Source organism: Octopus bimaculoides, chromosome 2 (assembly GCF_046866305.1).
Source record: "Octopus bimaculoides isolate indiv1 chromosome 2, ASM4686630v1, whole genome shotgun sequence".
Classification (NCBI taxonomy): Eukaryota; Metazoa; Mollusca; class Cephalopoda; order Octopoda; family Octopodidae; genus Octopus; species Octopus bimaculoides.
Genome location: NC_142929.1, coordinates 48,809,142 through 48,821,750, shown reverse-complemented (window position 1 = coordinate 48,821,750; position 12,609 = coordinate 48,809,142). Strand labels below are relative to the sequence as shown.

The window sequence follows — 12,609 nt, the reverse complement described above, 5'->3', positions numbered from 1 at the left end:
TAAAATAAGTACCAGTTGAGCACTGTGGTCAGTCTAATCGACTTAGCCCCACCCCCTAAATATCTGGCCTTGTGCCAAAATTAGAAACTAATATATTACTTCAGAAAATAATTCCAACATAACATATTGTATAATATTGTTCTGCAAGTTGTTTTTTCTTTAAATTGCATGTATGATGGGTCAGAAAACTTGGACTTTTAGTTAATTGCCTAGTTGAAGAAATATTCATATAATTGTAAATTTGGTATGCTAAGAAACTGCCAGGAAATTAGAGATGTCAAATGGTTAGCAATAGAACTTTCCAAAAAATACTACAAAATTATAAAATAATTAGTGATTCTTTTTTTTTATGATAAATCAGCAACTTATTTGATGCCTAGATGTTAAAGGGATTTTTTTTCCATGTCATGAAGTATTTCTAATGTTGTTTTACAAAATATCGTTTTTTTTTTATATAGGAAAGGGAAAAAAAACCTGAAATATAGAAAACAAAATCAATAAACTAAAATTCAACCAAAAAATAGCAACAACAAAAGCCAGGAAATGTCTTTTTCCTAAAACAGCAATATTAAATGCTAGATGACCAAACAGTATTTAAGAAATGTGGAGCCTAATTATATTTTTATTGGAATGCCCTAAGTGCTATTGATACATAATTAATTACTTGAAAATTAATTAACACAAGATTATTACAAAATTATGTAGACGAAACAAATTATGTACATCTTCGTAATATTTTTTAATGTTTATGATTCAGTTTCTTTTGGATTTTTGTTCTTTTTATTAGTAAGAAAGCAGTAGCTGTGACTTTTGTATGCTTTCTCAGTCTTGTAAGATTGATGGGGTTGTGTTCAGTTTGAATATCTGTGTATGATGCTGAAGAAAAATTGTGTCTGGAAGTTCAGAGGACTATAAGTCTATGATGGAAAACTTGGTAAAATGTTTATGATCTCAAGGGAGGTGACGACAATAAGATTGGTAAGAGGAAGAGTTAGATAGTTGCATTAAAGAACTTGTGCTTAGAGGAGAATGGCAGCACTAACTTGAGGGAAATAGTGATTGTAATAGTATCCTTATAAGAGCCAAAGAAAAGAAACAGTCTGTTTGTGAATCAGTTATATCATGCTAGTAATCTAATAATTGCCAATCAGCTGAATAGCATGTTTAGGATGCAGCTGGCAAAGTAAGCAGTAAGTTGTGGTTATCATTCCAGTTGTTTGTAGTCTGAATTCAAATCCCTCTGAAGTCAACTTGGCTTTATATCTTTTCATGGTCAATAAAGACAGTACCAGTCAATAAGGTTGATTCTTTTTCCTCTCTTTTCATCTTTGCTTCAAGATGCTTAAGACATGCTACAAGATGCTTAAGACATGCTACAAGATGCTTAAGACATGGTAGTACCCCCATGACTCTACAGGATTTTGAGGGATTAATTAGGATGTGATTTGAGGGAGAGTTAATTGCTATTAATAACAAGTAGAGCAAACACATTGATGTTCCTTTTAGGAATATTTTAGGAATATATTTGTTGATGAAGGTGCATAGTCTAGTGGTTAGGGTGTTGCACTTACAGTCACATCGGTTGGATGGTTTGATTAGCTGGCAAACTGGGGAGCTGTACCAGACTCCAGTCTGGTTTGGCATGGTTTCTATGGCTGGATTCCCTTCCAAACACCAACCGCTTTACAGAGTGTGCTGGGCTCTTCTATGTGGTATCACAGGCACTTTTACGTGGCACTGCATGGGTGTTTTTATGTGACACCAAGTGGGTGCTTTTACATGGCATTACATGGGCACTTTTACATAGCACTGCACGGGCACTTTACGTGGAACCAGCATGAGTGCTATACACCACCAGAGGGGCCCATCTTAACACTTTTTCTGCAGAGTACGGGTCTTCCTGAGTAAAGTGAGGCATCAAGCATCTCTGTCATTTGTCATCTCACCTGAAAGGTTCAGTGTCCTGAAGTTCTTTTTCAGTACTTTATCTCATGTCTCCCAGGGTCTTCCACTTCCATATGTTCCATTTATTTTGAGAAATTAGCATTTTTTTATGGAGCAAGATTGTGGTTTCAGTTCCCTGACCAGGGGTGCAAAACACTTAATTTCTCATTGCTCCAGCTGTAAATGGGTAGCCCTGTGACAGCCTGGCATTCCATTCTGAGAGAATATTAACCTACCCACCTTCTAGTTGGGTAGCATCACTTAAAAACTACAAGTAATGAAGTGCATGTAATTATTAATAAGAAGAGTTAAAATTATTGTGTGCAAGATTTCACAGCTCTAGCATTACTCTATAGTCAGCCTAAGAGTTTTCAACCTACCCTCGTACAATCAACTTGTGTGTCTCTATATTAATATTACCCAAACAATAGATAATTTTTCTTTACAATTAAATCTACTGAATTCATTGCCTGGCATTCACTTGTCTTACACATATCTCATATACTCTATTATTCAATCAAATAAACAAACTGTAAATTGTTGTTTACCTCCATCTCAACTAGGATTTTAACAGACAATATTAACAAAGGCATTCCACAATATAAAAATAGCATAATATTTAATACAAGCAATTAGATATTTATATAATACATGTATAATGATGAAGAGAGTTTCTCCAAAGTTTCAGTGATGAGAATTCAACAGTCATCAAATTAATTGCATAGCCTATTCATTAAATTAATACATTGGATCTCTAAATTATGGGTACAGCCTAACAGGTATTCATCCAGTTTCTACCCAAATTTACTCATGATCTGAGACTCAGGTAAAAGGTACTTACAGTGAGATGCAGATAGGACCTCATTATTGTAAAGCAAACTTCTTTATCACTCCAATATGCCTGCTTCCAGAATATATGTATGTGTGTAGGGCAGTAAGCTGGCAGAAATGTTAGCATGCTGGGCGAAATGCTTAGCAGTAGTTAGTCTTTACGTTCTGAGTTCAAATTCCACTGTGGTTGACTTTGCTTTTCATCCTTTTGGAGTTGATAAATTAAGTACCAGTCATGTACTGAGGTCAATCTAATCGATTGGACCTCTCCCCAAAAATTTCAGGCCTTGTGCCTAGAGAAGAAAAGAAAAAGAATATATGTAGGCATGGTTGTGTGGAGGTACAGGCAGGGCTGTGTGTAGACATAAGCATGACTGTATGGAGGTGCAGATGTGGTTATGTAGTAAGACGCTTGCTTCCCAACCACATGGCTCTGGATTCAGTCCCACTGCATGGCCCCTTGGGCAAGTGTCTTCTACTACAGGCTTGGGTTGACAGCAGTTTTGTGAGTGGATATAGTAGATAGAAACTGAAAGAAGCCCGTCGTATATATATATATATATATATATATATATATATATATATATATATATATATATATATGTATATCTATCTGTGTGTGTGTGAGAGAGGGAGAGATTGTATGTGTATCTTTGTGTCTGTGGTAGTCCCACCACCACCACCACTTGACAACTGGTGTTGGTGTGTTAACGTCCCTGTAACTTAGCGGTTTGGCAAAAGAAACTAATAGAATAAGTACCAGATCTAAAAAAAAAAACGACAAAATTAAGTACTGGGGTTGATTCATTCGACTAAAATTTGTCAAGGTGGTGTCTCAGCATGGCTGCAATCCAATGACTAAAACAAGTAAAAGATAGAAGCTCTATGTATGTATATACAGAGAGAGAGAGAGAGAGAGAGAGAGAGAGAGAGAGAGAGAGAGAGAGCCTGTGTGTGTTTCCTTGTCTTGACATCACATGATAATTGTGAATCAATGTCACTGTCGCAGAAGCAGTGTCGTTCATTTCCAATATTCTGTGAGAACATGTCTGGCCATGTGGGGAAATATTGCCTTGCTTGAAAACAGGTGAGAGTTGATGACAGGAAGAGCATCTGGCTGCCAAAAAATCTACCACAAGTAAACTTTGTCCAGCCCATATAAGCATGGAAAAAATGAGCATTAAGTAATGACGATGATGATGATGATGAAAACAACTGCGCTAAATAATGAACAGCTATCAAACCAATCGAAACCACATAGATGATGTAAATAGTGAAGAAAAGAAGAAAAAAAAAATACTCATCTCTGCTCATGAGGGTAATAGTTGAAAAAAATTATAAACTTATTAGCATTTTCAAGTTCATTTAACATTTATTTATTTATTTAACATTTTTATATTCATTTTTAGTGCCAAAATTGGTTAGATAGTTGTACAAATTCAGATACTGGATTGCTTGGTGAAAATGTTTATTCAAGTTTATACGAGAATTCTTCGAACCATGAAATTAACATTGTGCATATTTGTTTTTAAATCTTGTTTTACTGAAGCATGCAGTGGAACATGTCTTTCTAAAGAACATGTTTCGCCAAAGGAAGAGAATGTGGGGTAGATTTTTTATTTTTATTTTATATTATACATTTATTGATTGATGTTTTTTTTTTTAGATTTTATTTATCTCCCTCAGAGTGTGAACTTTGTAGTTAAAGATATTGACCTGGTGTGAAACTTTCATCTTCTAAAATTTCACCAGCATATCAAATAAATAATAAATAAATAAAAGAAAGACAAAGAAAAGAAGAAGAAAAAAATTAAAAAATTCTTGGCTTTACAGTTTTTGCTTCATGTTGCATCTGACACTAACGAAAAGTACCATGTGAATGTGCATATGCGTGTGTGAAAGTAATGCTTACATCTCTGTTTATGTGTGCATATCTTTTGGGAAGAATATATATCAGCCCAGGCGTGGCTGTGTGGTAAGAAGTTTGCTTCCCAACCACATGGTTCTGGGTACAGTCCCACTGCATAGAAACTTGGGCAAGTGTCTTCTACTATAGCCTCAAGCCGATCAGGGCCTTGTGAGTGGATTTAGTAGGAGGAAACTGAAAGAAGCCTATCATATATATATGTATGTATATATTTGTGTGTGTTTTGTGTCTGTGTTTGTCACCCCCATGGTCACCATTTGATAACTGGTGTTGGTGTGTTTACATCCCCATAACTTTGTGGTTCAGCAAAAGTGACTGATAGAATAAGTAGTAGGCTTTGAGAAATATATATATATATGAAGTAAGTCCTAGGATCGATTTGTTCAGTTAAAATCCTTCAAGGCAGTGCTCCAGCATGGCTACAGTCAAATGACTGAAACAAGTAAAGCAAAAGATGTGTGTGTGTGTGCATGCACACACACACACACATGTGTGCCCAAGTGCTTTATATTAAAATGCAAAGATGATGATGACTGTTTGACCTCGTTGAAAATGTATCTATATGAAACATGATTATACTATTTGGAGTTAGGCCATCATTATCGACATGGATTGTCATATATGTATAATGTCTGCTCATATACTGACACAAGTTATTAAACTCTACTAAGAGCCAAGCCTAAAATCATCGAATGCTGAAGATTTAGATTTGATAGTTCCAAACGGCATCAATCAAATATGTAAATTAAAATTACAGCTGTAGACTAAACTCCAATCTGTTTACTTTGCAGAAAAAGCTTAACTCTTTACAAACTAGTTAATATGCCAATTGCTCTAATTCACTGAAAAGCAAGCAATTTACAAATATTAAAATAGACTTCTCTTCTGCTCTCTCTCTCTCTCTTTTCCAACTGGAGTAGTCATGTATCTCTTCTGCATTACTACACTTGTTTGTCATTTTGAAATGTTATATCTATCCAAAAGTGTAAAAAATAAGAACGTGACAGAACAGGCACATCTTAATTTCTAAACATAAAGTGAGGGGTTTATTATATTAGGTGGGAGGCAGTGACTCATACATACATTTCTCCCTCATATATATACACACATATATATATATATATATATATATATATGTTAATGTATGCACTTTACCCCACATTTATTAAACGCACTGCTAATAGTTTTACATACAAGAACATTCATCAGGCGCTGGTTATTCTATGAAACCAAGAAGTTTAAGTAGCTCACCTGTAGTGGAATCTTCCATTAAATATGGTTTGCTTCAGCATTGCCTCTCCCCTGGTTCTTTATATTTAAACTTCTTGGTTTCATCGAATAATCAGTGCCTGATGAACACATTTGTCATGTACATAAAACTATTAGTAGTGTGTGTAATACATATGGAGTGAAACGCATACATTAATATCAGGCACTCATTAGAGGGAGTACTCTTCTTGATGACCTTTTTATGCAGATCATTCTAATATATATATATATATATATATATATATATATATATATATATATATATATATATATATATATATATATAAATAAGCAACAAGGATATCCAGAGGTAATGCAGTACGATCGTCTCAAGCAACTCCATTTAATTGAATAATGCAATCATTACATTAAATTAAATGCAGAGCAATCCTCAGCAGCATAAAGTCATAAAATTTAATTAAATTAAAACAGATGGACACATTAGTATAATTTTACCTAAAATCTCCCAAAAGGCAAGGAGATAGATAAAGAACATGCTGTCTTCACTTCAGCTTAGAAGTTACTAAAGTAGAAAGAATTGTAACAGATTTTACTTGTCACTGTTTTATGGGGTCAGTTTTAATTTATAGAGTAGTTTATCAAATCTTTGTATATCTAAGGCCAAAAGAACAAAGAGCAGTGCCTATTAGGAAGTGGGCTGAGGGAGTCGGCAGAAATCATAGTGGATATAATCATAAAAAAACTATCAAGATTTATTAGAAGCAATATCATGAGATTTTGTAAATCAAGATGTTAGCTGACAATTAAAGGGGCAGGCCACTAGTGGACCATTGATAATGAAATGGGGAAATTTTATCATGGGGTACTATAGTTAAATATTTTAAACAATATTGCCATATTGTATAAAGTTAAAATTTAGGGTTATTCAGAAGATTATTAAGAAGAATATTATAACAAAAGGAGTAAGATATGATGCAAGGGAAATTCACTTGTTATTACTAGCAAGTCAAGAGATGAAGAAAAGATTTCTTTAACCCCTTTAGCATTCATATTACTCTGTCAACTGTAATGCTTATTTATTCACATTGTTTTGAATTAATTATATGCTATCTTGTAGCTTCAACATTTTGATGATGCATAGATTCAGGCCTATTACATCTACCTGCAAGGTAGATATGACAAAATGAGTAAAATGTTTGGGCCTGACATGGCCTGTTTGAATACTAAATGGTTAATGGCTCTGGTTTCTCCTCACCTGCAGCAGAAAAATCTTTCATGCAAAACAGATGAAGATGAGGCACAGTTAATCCATATGTTTTTATATTTGTATATTTTATCAGCTCTAGAGGGATGTAAAGTAAAATTGATCTAAAATTGATTGAGATAGGAATTGAACTCTGGCTATAAAAATAAGTTACAAGGTGGGAGCACTAAGTGGAGATGTGTATAAATGCAATGTCATTATCAGTTCAAATATACTTGTGGCAAGTTCAAGTCCACAGTGAGAAATTTTCTCCATGGCAAAACACAGTGAATGGCTTGCTTACGAGTTTCAACTTGCCACTGGCATATTCAAACTGGTAATGATATTACATGGAAATAAGATTAAATGATATAAACTATTAAGTCTGGTGCTAGTCTAATGCTGTACCATTTCTGTTCACTCCACTTTACATATAAGTTTGTAATACTGAACAAACAATTGATTAGAACTAAACAGAAGGTTATAGTATTTTCTATTGTATCAAAAAGCCCTTGTCAATATTCAAACACAATAAATATGAAATTATCTCTGGTGGCTGGCATTCAATCAAATACATATCACCTCAGACCAAACATTGTTGCTGCATATTTTATTAAGTGAAAGATGGAACAATCATTTGAAAAGAATGCTCAATAAATGTTATTTAAAGTTGAAATAGATAAGGTCAACAATCATCATTATCACCATCTATATTATTGATTTCTGTCCTGCATGGGTTATGACATAATCTGAAGGGTGATCCTAGGACACTGAACCTTATGGAAGAGATGACAAAGGAGTGGGATATCTGGTGACTTGCTGCACTCAAAAAGACTTGTCCGCCACAGCAGAAGTGTTAATGCTATTCCCCCTGCTGAAGAGGATTAACCTGCAAGAACCCATGTAAAAAGCACCTATGCTGGCGCCATGTAAAATGCATTCAAGATGGTGCCATGTAATAGCTCCTGTGTTGGTGCCACATAAAAGGCACCCAGAACACTCTTTAAAGTGGGTGGCATTGGAAAGGGTATCTTAGCCATAGAAACCTAGCAAAATCAGACTGGAACCTGGTGCCACTCTCTAGTTTGCCAGCTCTGGTCAAACAGTCCAACCCATGCCTGCATGGAAAACGGACATGAAAGGATGGTGATGATGATGATGATAATCATCATCATTACCATCATCTTCATCATCATCATCATAACATGTTTTCTCAACTCTTTGTCATCTCATTTGTAAGGCACACACTATCCACCCATGCCAGTATTGGGGACACACATTAATTGATGGTGACAATGCTGGTAATGATGATGTTGATGGGTCACAGTATTTCTTGATTTAAATATCTTTATATATCATATATCTTTATAGAATCTTCTTCTACTATGGTTACCTTTTCTTTGCAGCAATTTTACACCCTCCACATCCCTTATCATCAATTCATGATATATCTGTCTCTCTTGCAGACATTAACTGATGCCTTCAGTTTTTAACCCCTCTCATGGCTTATTCTGCTCAGTCTCATTCCATTCCCACCAGCCTACATGGATAATCTGCATCCATTATATCTGTCTTACAACAGTTTAACATCATAACCTTTATCCATACTTCGTACTTTCATGTAGTTTGCCTTTTGTACAAAAAGAGAAACCTTTTGTTGTCAACATTGGTGCTATCACCTCACTCTCTATGAACACATTTTTTCTCTCTAACTCAAAACTATCAACACATTATATGATACAATCTTTGGGCAGTAGAACATTGTTTCAAATTTGGAATTTATTTCTGAAGGTCTTTGACAGATTCAAACAAGAAAATCAGATTGCCAGCATATAAAACTTTCTAAATTGATATAAAATTTCATACAACATATACTATACAAAATATATTATATTATGTACATTCAAAAATATAACTAATTATACAAGAATTTTACCACTTGCATATATGCACATTTTCAAATGTGGCCTTCCTATACAATATCAGAATTTTTCTTATTTAAACTATTATTTGAATTATTAATTTTGGCAAAACTAAATATTTTACACATGTTGTTTCTCTAGAGCAATTACAAAGAAGATAATCATTTCTTCATAATATGAGGTGGGATTAGAAATTTGAATTTACATTTTGGAAATGTCTTTGGCTACATTTTTTAAAATGCTTTCATTACTTAAAAATATCTTTTTTTTACAGATAAAGAGTGTCAAATTGAAGCAATTGAATGCAGATGCCCCCAACATGGAGACAGTTGTTACTATAGCAATTGTACTGACCACCATAGGAGGACTGTTATGTCTTGTTCTTCTTGTATTGCAAGTATGTAATTCTTTTTCTCACTTTGTTCTTATTAATATTGAAACATTAATTGTATCATGTTTGTATAAAAGTAGTTGCAACAAATTGATACAGATAGGGCATATATATATATATATATATATATATATATATATATATATATATACACATATGCTTTGGGTATGGTAGATTAGTTCGGCAAAAATTTAGATTCAGATGAATATGGTACTTAAGTTGAGGCACCAGAAACTAATACAGTATTATCCATGCAATTTCAAAGTAAGGTGATTAAAATCAAAACAAGCAACAAGGATATCCAGAGGTAATGCAATACAATTGTTTCATGCAACTCCGGCCGCAAGCTAAAACCATATGGGCAAAATTAACAGACATATATAAAGGAATTAAATATAAGAAGGACACTTTTTTTAAAAGACACCAGCTTTCCTAAATTAAGAGTCAAAACACTCACCCACAAAAGTTAACACTATATTTTCACAGGCATATTTGGAAAAAATTTAAGTGAAATAAGGATTGCGTCTTACTTTTGCAAGATTAACTTGAAATTATTATTATGAATTTAGTGCCAAAAAACACATTTGATTCTCCTCACTCAAGTCTACTAGTAGATGCAATCCTTATTACACTTAATTTTTTTCCAAACATGTCTGTGAAAATATAGTGTTAACTTTTGTGGCTTTGGAGTGTTTTTGACCCTTATTTTTAGCAAGGCTGGTGTCTTTTTAAAAAAGCGCCCTTGTTATATATAATTCTTTTATATATATCTATCAATTTTGTGTATATATATATTGGGTTGGTGCATAATTATTGCAGCTTTTTTTCAACAAATTTTATTCAACAAAAACAATAACAATATTTATCAAAAACATCTTTAAATGACGGGCTGACCATCTGGCAAGCAAATGGGAGACAGTAATTGAAGTAGATGGTGAATATGCTCCTGAATAATCATTTAAAGATGTTTTTGTTACATGTTGTTATTGGTTTTGTTGAATAAAATTTGTTGAAAAAAGCCGCAATAATTATGCACCAACTTTATATATATATATATATATATATATATATATATATATATATATATATATATATATATATATATATATATATAGGACCATGTGTGTGTGTGTGAATATCTACATAATTATAAACATATACACATATGTATATGTGCATGTATGTATGTATGTATGCATATCTATCAATATGTGTGTGTGTGTTATTTATATGTATATAAATGTGTGTGTGTGTGTGTGTGTGAAGGACCAAGCATGGCTATGTGTTGTTACAAAATTTGCTTTGCAATCACATGGCAATAGACATGGCCCCAGGTATCTACCATTTGGTCTCAAACTAACTGATGTCTTATGAGTAGGACTGGTAGATGGAAACTGAGAAGCTTGCCGTATGTATGTGTATACATATATATGTATGTATGTAATACATTCATGTACAAACACACACATACACACATGCACACATATGTTCAGAAGAAACATTCATGTATCCATACTCATTCACAGAAAATTTCTATCATTTCAGATAATTGTGCATCGCAGGCGTTGTCAGAAGCTGCACATGTACATGCCTTCACGTAAAATGTCAATGGGCAGCTTAGATTCAATTGCACTTGGAACAATGGCCCAGTCACGTCCAAGCAGCGGCCTCTATAATGCAGGGATGGAGCCCGCTGACCACGTATGTTGTTTGATCATTATTTCAAGATTTTATCTTCTTCCCTTGTTTATCACATTCACCATGTGTTTTTTTATTATTATTTTTCATTTTGATTATTTTGTTTGGGTTTTTGTTATTCATTCATTCTCCTTCTATATTATGTGTGTGTGTGTGTATATTTATTGATATCATCTCTGTTTTCAATCCCTAACAATATTATTCTTATCATCTTACTCATTTTGTATTCTATCGTCTTCTCTTAGCTTTATTGATTTTGGCATTGATTAGAATAAATACATAATTCATGTATGCTAGAAGCATTTTTGTTTGTTTCCTTGTTATTGTTGTTTTGATTTTATATATACATATATGTGTGTGTGTACATATAGCTATTTAGCTGTTGTTCTTTACCTTCATGGAATAGTCTTATTTTTGTTGGCTTTTGGGGGCACCTTTTTTTTGTTTGGTATATTTGAGGTTATAATGGAAAGATGAAAGTCAAAACTCATGTCTACAAGGGTTCTTACTGGATGTGAGGGGGTTATTTGGAAGTAAGAAAGAGTACAATTTAGTTCAAATTGCAGATTAATAATACTGAGTTCAAATGAGTGAGCCAGGATTAAGGAAAGGCGCAGCGTTTAAGGAAGAAAACTAGTAAAAAAATAAAGGGCTGAATACTGCCACTTAGAAATGCGATACTGCTTGGCCTGTATGTAAATGTGTGTCGATATGCGTGTGTGTGTATATGCATTACAACAATGAGACATATAATCAGTTTCTTTAAGAGGGAGCAATGTGAAGGAAGTAAATTTAGAATATTGCTGTGTGTAATACTAGAAGGAGTAAAGTAAAGATGAGCAATGGAAGAAAGAAAGTAAAGATGAGCAATGGAAGAAAGAAAGGAAAGAATGTGATAGTAAGCTAAATTGTTATGTGAAAAACAAGCTTCTTTCTAACCAAGGATATAAAATCTGAACCGCATGTCATATTATTATTATTATTATTACTATTATTATTGTTATCATTGAGTGAGAGAACAGTGCACAACATCAATGCTTAACAGCATTTCACCCGTCTTCACTTTCTGGGTTCAAATTCCGCTGAGGTTGACTTTGCCTTTCATCCTTTCAAGGTCGATAAATTAAGTACCAGTGAAACACTGTGGTCGATGTAATCAACTAGTCCCCTCCCACAAATTTCAGGCCTTGTGCCTATAATAGAAAGGATTATGATTATTATTAAAAGACAGTGAGCTGGTAGAATCATTAGCATGTTGGGCAAAATGCTTCACAACATTTCATCTGTCTTCGCATTCCGAGTTCAAATTCCACCAAGGTCAACTTTACCTTTCATTCTTTCAGGGTTGATAAAATAAGTACCAGTTGAGCACTGAGGTTGATATAATCAACTTCCCCTACCCTCAAAACTGCTGGTCCAGTGC

The 12,609-nt window shown here is 33.7% G+C and overlaps 1 protein-coding gene across 1 annotated transcript in view; it reads left to right on the top strand.

Moving 5' to 3' along the window:
* LOC106871625 (uncharacterized) overlaps positions 1–12,609 on the top strand; it is a 587,895-nt gene that overhangs the window by 416,501 nt on the left and 158,785 nt on the right. The window contains exons 6-7 of the mRNA XM_014918237.3: positions 9,372–9,494; positions 11,034–11,189. Of these exons, the coding sequence (XP_014773723.1) occupies positions 9,372–9,494; positions 11,034–11,189 (279 nt within the window). The remainder of the gene's footprint in view (positions 1–9,371; positions 9,495–11,033; positions 11,190–12,609) is intronic.